Source organism: Aristolochia californica, unplaced genomic scaffold (genome assembly GCF_029961685.1).
Source record: "Aristolochia californica isolate CCGP_79_NKW_82.1479 unplaced genomic scaffold, dmAriCali1.0.hap1 SCAF_3, whole genome shotgun sequence".
NCBI lineage: Eukaryota > Viridiplantae > Streptophyta > Magnoliopsida > Piperales > Aristolochiaceae > Aristolochia > Aristolochia californica.
In genome coordinates, this window is record NW_027181992.1 from 8,463,862 (window position 1) to 8,472,673 (window position 8,812).

The 8,812-nt window shown below is 34.1% G+C and overlaps 1 protein-coding gene across 3 annotated transcripts; it reads right to left on the reverse strand.

Moving 5' to 3' along the window:
- Window positions 1-797: 797 nt before the first annotated feature.
- Window positions 798-5,625, reverse strand: LOC137959147 (nudix hydrolase 16, mitochondrial-like). Of its 3 annotated transcripts, none has more exons than XM_068806472.1 (4): window positions 5,268-5,625; window positions 3,324-3,432; window positions 2,829-2,912; window positions 798-1,619 (listed from the first exon to the last, which is right to left on the reverse strand). In XM_068806472.1, the coding sequence occupies exons 1-4, from the start codon at window positions 5,336-5,338 to the stop codon at window positions 1,341-1,343; spliced, it is 543 nt and encodes a 180-aa protein (XP_068662573.1). In that variant the 5' UTR covers window positions 5,339-5,625; the 3' UTR covers window positions 798-1,340. The 3 variants fall into 3 exon arrangements, with proteins under 3 accessions (XP_068662573.1, XP_068662575.1, XP_068662574.1); XM_068806473.1 differs by having other exon boundaries at window positions 1,375-1,619; window positions 2,782-2,912; XM_068806474.1 differs by lacking the exon at window positions 2,829-2,912.
- Between the last annotated feature and the right edge of the window lie 3,187 nt (window positions 5,626-8,812).

Genomic DNA, 8,812 nt, shown 5'->3' on the forward strand with positions numbered 1-8,812 from the left:
AAAACTTATCTTTGTGAACCAATAGAGGTTCAAAATCAAACCTTATTCAATACCTCAACTTTCACCTAAATAATTGATAAAACCTTGATTAACTAGTATCATAATTTCGAGATCTCAAACTTAATACTCTAATACCATGTTAGATTCAAGATCCCATGATAAGGTACTCAACTAAGAAGGTGAGAGAGGAGAGAAAAAAGAGAAGAAGAGAAGGAGATGAGGTAGAAAGAATGGAGAAAGGTGAGAGAGGGACAACTAAGCAGATGAAGAGAGACAAAATTTGAGAGAAAATAGTAAAGCCGAATTTGAGAGAGAAGAGGAGAGTCTTATGATCTATCCCTTTTGAGTCTCTATTTATAGTTAATGAAAGAAGTTTACAATGGTTACATTGTCCTTAGGGCTACAAACTCTCAAAAGGAAAAAACATATGTACACATACATCATCTTCTCTAATTACACCCTTGTGTCATCCTTGAGAAGAAGACTAATTTACATCATTTGTTTTGACATGGAAAATATATTTACCTTAATGCCCCTTTGAGATGTCTGCCAACCACCAATATAAATTAGTGAATGTTTGTGGATGACTTGTATTGTACATAAAAATACTTATTTTGAATACCGATATACAATATACCAAATCAATTATCTATAAAATAGAACTGTATAAAATATCTTGTTCCACACTATTTATATAACGTTTACAGTCCTATACATACATAATTATTTATTTCCTAACTCTTTTTTCTCTCATGAATGACACAAACACATCAGACTTGGTGATCATTTGAAAAAAAAAAAAAAAAACCATTGAGTAATATAAACAAATGGGTTACAGCCTTTTCGATCATAGCCAATGATCTAAGCAACTTCATTTGCCTCAGTTAGCAACCAACAATTTTTTCAAAAAGAAAATGTCTTAAATAGTTCCATGTAAAGTTTGGACTCGCTATACCGATTCTCCTGTGATGGAAGAGCTGAAAAATACGAATTTGCATCTTCTGGAAGTAAGATCGATTGCGGCCCTCCAGACCATTTGTAGCAGGGAGTCCGACATTCTTCATTATCCACTTCTCAGTCATGCCCATTGCCACTTTTGAGCACAAATTGCACTGTCTTTATACAAGGTTGCATCCATATCCCAGCAAATATTTTTTCTTCACGTAGACGCAAAATTGCTAATCAGTCTCAAAGTAAAAACCAAAAAAGGGCAACAAGGGGCAATTTGGACGAGACCCTAGAAGAGCATCCATGCACTGTTAACATTTGGATTTCTGAACAAAAAATTTCCTACCAAAGATGATAAACTGTGTTTGTGAGCTTAGAAGGGATCTCATGTTTCAATCTGCGGAAGAAAACTGGTCCTCCGAACTACCGACCAAGTATTCAGCATACCACTTGGCAAAGCCTTCCTCAAGTGCGTCTTTCATCCATGGATGTCGGCAACGTTCTATTGCTTCAGGAATGTTCAGCCATCTTCTTTGGCGTGTATCCTGCTCTGGCCATGAATGAAGCTCTTCCTTGACGAGCAAAGCAAACATGGCAGCTTTACATAATCCATCTGGGCTGAACTCATCTTGGTGAGTTTTACTCTTGAATTTGTAGTGCCCCAGAAAACCCTGGCCAAAACAGACAAGCTTGAATTTTAACATGACAAAAACAGTAGCTTACGAGTACAAGAATCCAACCTAAGCAATATGCCATAGTAGACAACCATTGGCCTTGGCAGAACATGACAGACGCTATATTAACTGGATTGAGCAATAATAAAGGTTGGTAAATTGTTGCAAGTTCACTTTGTAACAGAATACAACATGCTAAGCTTATTATTAGTGCAGAAAAATACTCTCCTCACATAATATCGAGGACAATCTAATATGACGTCTATCATCACGATAGTTTTCTGACTCGGTCTCGAGAGCTGACTTGCCCAAGTTAGGTATTCCCCCAAGCAGATAAGTCAAGTCCAAGTTAGGTCTCATTGCCCAAGTCCAGTGAAGGATCAGGGCAATGCAGGACTCACGGTGATTCTTGAGGGAATCACCCAACCCCCCCCCCCCCCCCCCCCTAAATTTAATTGTAATACGAGAAATGAGAGAATATGGTATGGAATATCATATCGGAATAAGAAATAGGAGAATAGAGAAGAATAATTTAAAAGAAGATAATAGAGAAGAAAAAAGAAGGGGAAGAAAGAGAAGAAGGGGGGGGGGAGAGAGGGAGCGACCATAAACAGGGAGATTTCAAAAATTCATCATCAAAACTGCATTCCACATCCTGTTACACCTATAAATAACTAAAATTAAAATTTTAAATGAAAATAGATAAGATCACTATCTGATCAAATCTAATAAAATCAGAAAGATAAACTAAAATTAAAATGGAAATTTATAATTCATAGTAGATAAGATCACTATCTGATCAAATCCAGTAAAATCAGGAAAGATAAAATAAAACTAATTTTAACCATAATTGACGGTGGGTCCACTAGGGCCCAATGGGGGCACTGGCGTTCCCACCAGATGGACTACTACTTTAGAAATAGATGTCACTCTAGGTTAATTAAGGGTTCAATTCAAAACTATGAGGCAGAATATTTAGTAGCATTTTCAACAATTTTAAGTGATATAAACATAACATAGTACCATTGTACTAAATAAGAAAGATGGAAATGCATTAACAGCTAACACTAAAAGGTGCAGAAAGCATGTTTTAGAGGCAGCATGGAATCATTAAGGTAATTTGCATCAGCTACCAGACACCATAAAATATCTTAAATACCCCATAGATTTTATGGATATAAAAGTTAAATTGTGTAAATCTTTGACCATTATATCTCCTCGAACTCCGGCTTCTTCTAAAGCTTCTCGCACAGCAGCCTCTCTATCTGTTTCATCATTTTCCCATCCACCCTGAGAAAAGATGTAATTTTTAATGAAGATCTAACAGGGTGAAGGATAGAAAGCAAGCACATTGTGTCCCATCATAACGGTAATGATAGAATGAAATAGGTAAGTGTATTATACGAAAAACTTAAATAAGAAAGACTACAGCAATTGATCTTATATGTCAAAGTAACTATGTATGCGCAAATATATTCCTTTCTACTATCCATTACAGCCACCTCCATTCAGTACTGGATGGCTCAGAATCCCATTACAGAATTCAGTAGCTATAAATCCAAAGCAAACCACATCGATGACAAAAAAAACTTCAGAAAAATCACAGCAGATCAAGTTTTTCACTTTGAACACCATGAAGTAGCAATTTTTTAACATAACGTAACCATCAATGGAGAACGAGAAAAATCTGCTATATAATACCTTTGGAAACAGAAGCCCTGGCCCACTTTGTGAGTTGATCATAAGTACTTCAACAGTCTTCTTGGACTCAGAACCCAAATTATCATCTGTATATCTAAATGGAATGCACCTATTGAAACTCAAAAGTGTCAACACATGTTCATTTAACTTGTCGAGAATAGGGAATTAAATGAGAATCCAAGTATTATCCCCTCAGTAAAATTGCAAGTAAACATGTTCATTCAGCTTTTAAGGTTACCATTGTATCTCCTTTCATTGGTCCCTTGTAAAAATGCAAACAACCATTACATTTGAAAACAAGGAACTGGCTGATGGACTAAGCTCGTAAGATGCATGATCTTGATTGCCCAAGCTTAACAGATAAATTAAAAGATTTCCTAATCATGGCATCAGGGAATATGATTTTTGTCAAATGGACCATACAAGGTAGAATGAAAGATGGAGGAACTAGACTCAATAGTATATGCACACAAGCATTGTAAGAGATACTCAATTATATCCTCCACACTGACTAGGTAAACTTCTGACAGATATACTCCAAGTTTACTTCATGCATGTGCAAGAAATAACAGGCAAGTAGTGTGAGTTGTCAAAGCTTTTGAACTACACTATATGTAATAAAAAAGTCCTCGAGTAAATGATTTTATAGATAGGGTGAAACATTTTGGAAAAGCATTCTGTTTCTAAGTTTTCTTTCCATAAATCCAAGAAAAATGCTTATCCAAATTTTTTTAAATTTTACACCCCAAAAAGTAAAGAACATTAAAAAAACATAAATGGCGACGCAGGTTTACATAAGCTATGTGGGCTGGTTCTAGGTTTCGTGAAAAGAAGAAAGAGAAAAACAGTGTTATCAGGCAACCAATATAATCCCAATCCCTTGTAATAGTTTCTCAATTCAGAGCAAGATCAATGATGTAAAATCTTATAGTTGGAAATGTAAAAAAATGAATAAATTGACTACATAAATATTGCACGATGCAGTGGAATGCTCTCCACCGTAACTAATACCTTTCATCTTGTTGCATCACTGCCTCAATTTGTAATGTGGTCAGAAGTTTTTTCCTTCAGCATATCAACATTATCGGTTCATGTGCCATCTAACCGCAGTGAAACTATGGCAAGTGGATATAATAATAAACTTACCTAATCACATTCCCATCAGCTAAATCTCAATCAAAACCCACCATTATAAAAGCACCTTCCAACTATTATAGAACTCTCATTCCACATCAACCCCCAAACACGGAAATAGAGCTATGCAAGGTATGACTGAACCATCATAAATGAAGGATCCTCAGAAATAGTTAATTTCTTTCTTTTTCTTCCATTTTGAATAGCAAATCATACAAACACTTCTGTTTCCGATAGCAGACCATAAAAACACTTCCAACACTCCAAAATTTCCCATAGACTCTTAATCGCTCCACATTCTATTAACCGAATAATTTTCTGTCACTCATTCATTTTAACATCTAGGCATCTAAAAATGCAAGCACATTCACCCCTCTCTAAGGTTTTCATTTATAGCTCACACTCAATTCTAGATTATACAAGTATAGCTAAGTCATAGGCTGCTCATCCAAGTAACAGTCCCTAGACCTATGAAACCAGCATAAGAAACGAAGAACAGGATACCAGAGTTACCATATAATCAGGACAAGCTTTTACAAGGTACCAAACTGCGTAGAATAACACATGTACAGATAAAACTAAACGCTTTCCAAATTGAACTTCCATATTTCTCTAGTCCAGATTAAAAACCAATATAAAATCTAAATGTCTCAGCATATGAGAGAAGATGACTGACATTAATCTGCCTTGAGATTTTCCTTTTCCTTTTATTTTTTTATTTTGATTGGCACACTTCGAGAATCACGTATGCCTTATTACGTAATGAGAGAGATAGAGAGAGAGAGAGAGAGGGGCTAAAGTAGTACGGACCCAGCAACAAGGCGACATCCAGCTTCGTACCGCTGCTGATGCCGACCCGTTCGGGCCACCAAATCAGTCATGCTCTTCGTTGAGGCTCCGATGTGAAGGTCATTGTATCTTGAGAATGCGGTTTGAAGGTAATGTGAAAACAAAAGTAGCTTCCTCCATAGCCATCATTCGCCGCGTCGGCAGTAGGCTCATTCTGCACTAACACAACTCCATCAGCAATCCAACCGGGCAAAGAGAAAGAAAACGACCGACCTCTTTTCTCTCCGTATTTCCTTCTTCCTCTCTCACGCTGTTATTGTTTTCTTGGTCTGGAAGAGAGACAAGGGAGAGATGGGAGCCTGGGAGTAGATTGATCGATAGAGAGAGAAAGCAGGAGGGGAGCGGAGGAGAGAGAGAGAGCGCAATAACCCTAGCGCCAGCGCGCGAGTCGTTGGATTGTTTCGGTCAAGCCCAGCCCACCAACAAACAGCAACAGATGTCGCGCGTGGAAGAAGTCAGACGGGAGGCCGTTTTGGTTTTTCTTCACCAGCTTTTTCCCCCTTTAAATAAAGGAGATTTGATTAATTAGTTAACATTAAACGGGTCTCCAATGCACACATTAATATTGCCTTTCCAATGCATTCTATTTAGGTGAATAATTATTAAATGCCATTATATTCAAATGCACATTCTATCATTTACTTTTTCTTTCTATTTAAAATTTAATGATAGTATATATTTTATGAAATATCATTTATTTTATATTTAAATTATTATTTTAATTATAATTAGATTCTACTTATTTCCTCAATCATGATGCAAACTAGATTATTCTACTTCATTTTTAATTTTTTTTAACTTGTATCATTATACATATTATTTTTCCTTTATTTTTATTTTTTTACTTTTCTAATTCTTCTTTTGTTTTTATCCTAATTTAATTCATTTTTAAAATTTAAAAATTGTATTGCTATTTTAAATTTAATTATTTAATTAATTTATAATATAGTCATTTATTTATACTATGTAAATTATAATATATTCTAATTTAAGTTTGACTTATTTTTAATTATTTAATTTTTATTAATTTTTATTTATTCTTGTTTTCCTTTAATATTATTATTTTTTATGCTTTAATTAATTTTTTACTTTTTATTTTTGTCTACTCATTTATAATAGTATTTTATTTTTAATATTCTTTAATTAATTTTATACTTTTTATTTCTATTTACTCATTTATATTAGTTATAGCTTACATTAAATTTATTTTTCTTATTTTTTTATTTTTTTATTTCTAAATTGTTAGAAGGCACAAGTAACATTGAGTGGCATTTATTTTTTATTTCTATATTCTTTGTCCTTACTTTTAACCCATTAGAGGAAAGGGCATGTATATAATTCCCTACCTTAGAGGGTTGATCCAATAAAAATCATTTGGTGCGAAACATGCAAAACACTATCTCAAGCATCCAATCATGATCAACGACTATCTCAGTCATCCGATCAACGACTATCTCGGACGGCTGAAATACCAATTTCATATGTTTTACACTAAATGACTTTTTGTATTGGATTAGCCCTCCCCTGCCTCAAATTATTATACATAGAGTAAGGGGGAGGATTAAAGATCATTAAAAACTCTCAAATCCTCGCACCCTATTTTGCTCAGGAGTCTTCTCTCCTCATCCTAGTCCTTCACCTCTCTTGCTCCTTCTCTTGTCCTTTTTTCTTCTTCTCTTTCTTTTCTCATTCTCTTTCTTTTCTCACTGAAGATACCAAATACTATACCCATGAAATTTTGAGTTAGCAACCTCAAGATTGCATGAGTTTATTTCTTTCTTTGCTCGATAGATCAAAGAATGTAGTGGCAAGTTACCAGGTGGTAACAACTTTTGCCTGAAATCAAATGTGTGTTTTGTTTACTAGTTTAGTTGATGTTTCTGGTATCTTATTGAAGCCTAAAGGGAAAGAACGAGGCCCTCTTCTCTAGTTATGCACACTTATGCACACGTTACGCTTGCAACACAAAGCCACTTTGCAAAACCAAAATTTCCAACCTTTATTTCACGGTGGACATCTTCTTTGTGATGTCCACGGATACCTCATCCCATAGATCCACTCCAAACACACAAAAGATAGTGATGATCTCTCTGACAAATGGAAGGCCATCAGCTCGAGTACTAAGTAATTATATCCAACATGCGCCTTCTCAAAATGTAGCCATAATCCAGTGGAACCCTCTTGATAATGGTCCAAAGTCAGAAGATGTCGGCGGTAGTGAGCGAGAGAATGTGTCTTTCCTAGGATTGAGGAAATGTGTCACAATCTCCATGAAGACCCGATGCTCCACACTTAAATCCTTTATTTTAACTTCACAGGGACTACCACATCCCAAGCAATACTTGGATGGTGTGTTGGATATTTTGAGGGCAGTCCTGATGAAGGTTCATGTGCCAGCTCTCCTTTATAAACCTTGTTAATCCCATAGACGTCGTCCCAAGTCAAGCACCGAGCTTACTAGAATTCTTATAGGGAGTTATTTATGTCAATTAATAAATTAGTGGTGGAACTAAAGGCAAACAAGGAGGATAAGACAAGTGACACCAAGCAGGAGGATTCAAACCGAAAAAAATTGGCCCAAAAAAATGACGACAGATATCTAGGGGCAAAAGAGTTAAAAGAAGCATCTAGAAGGTAGAGAACCAAAAGTAGTAAACATCTTCCAACAATAAAAATGAATTACTTTTTTGTGTTAGTATGCTCAATAGAAAATGCAGTGTAAAGAACTTTCTTGAGTTTGGTGTACACAATGAAAATTTATTGAAAAAATGGAGAATGAGATTATTAATAAAATATTTTTATAGATTTAAATTTATTAAGATAGTTTTATTAAAAAAATTAATTAACAAAATAAGATAAATAATTTAATTTTTAAAATTAAAATATTAATTTAATTAATTATAAAAAATAATATACCTAAATAAACATGGTTAATTTAATAATACTTAATTAAATTCTTAATTTTATAATATCTAAATTATCACTCTTAAATTAGTAATTTAATATATTATTAAAAGTCATGAATATAATAAATAAATAATTATGATATTTTATAATAAAATAAGATATATTTTTGTTTAGTCTAAATTAATACAATAATTATAAATAAAAATAAAAATATTAATTTAATTAATTATAAAAAATAGAATACTTAAACAAAAATATTTACTCTAGATACTTGATCAAATTCTTATTTTGATGATATCTTAATTATCACTCTTAAATTAGTCATTTCATATAATATTAAAAATCATAAAAATAAATAAATAAATAAGATATTTTATTAATAAAATAATCTGAGTATTTCTATTAAAATCCAATTGAATTAATTTAGTCTCAGCATGAGTAAAAGTGAATTCACTATGACTCACACATCACCCGTCTTTGCTTTCTGATAAGCCAAACGCCCGCCGAGTTTCGAAGAGTGAAGCCCGATTCGACGCGACGATACCACAAGCCTCGATCCTGGACTACAGGAGGGCCCACTTGAAAGGTTGTGGGCTACA

Bases quoted from the DNA above. Each gene is read 5' to 3' on its own strand.
- LOC137959147 (XM_068806472.1), bottom strand. From the start codon at position 5,338: ATGACTGATTTGGTGGCCCGAACGGGTCGGCATCAGCAGCGGTACGAA. The intron at 3,433-5,267 runs GTCCGTACTACT...GAGTTTCAATAG, and splicing joins GGATGTCGCCTTGTTGCTGG to GTGCATTCCATTTAGATATA. The intron at 2,913-3,323 runs GTATTATATAGC...ATCTTTTCTCAG, and splicing joins CAGGGCTTCTGTTTCCAAAG to GGTGGATGGGAAAATGATGA.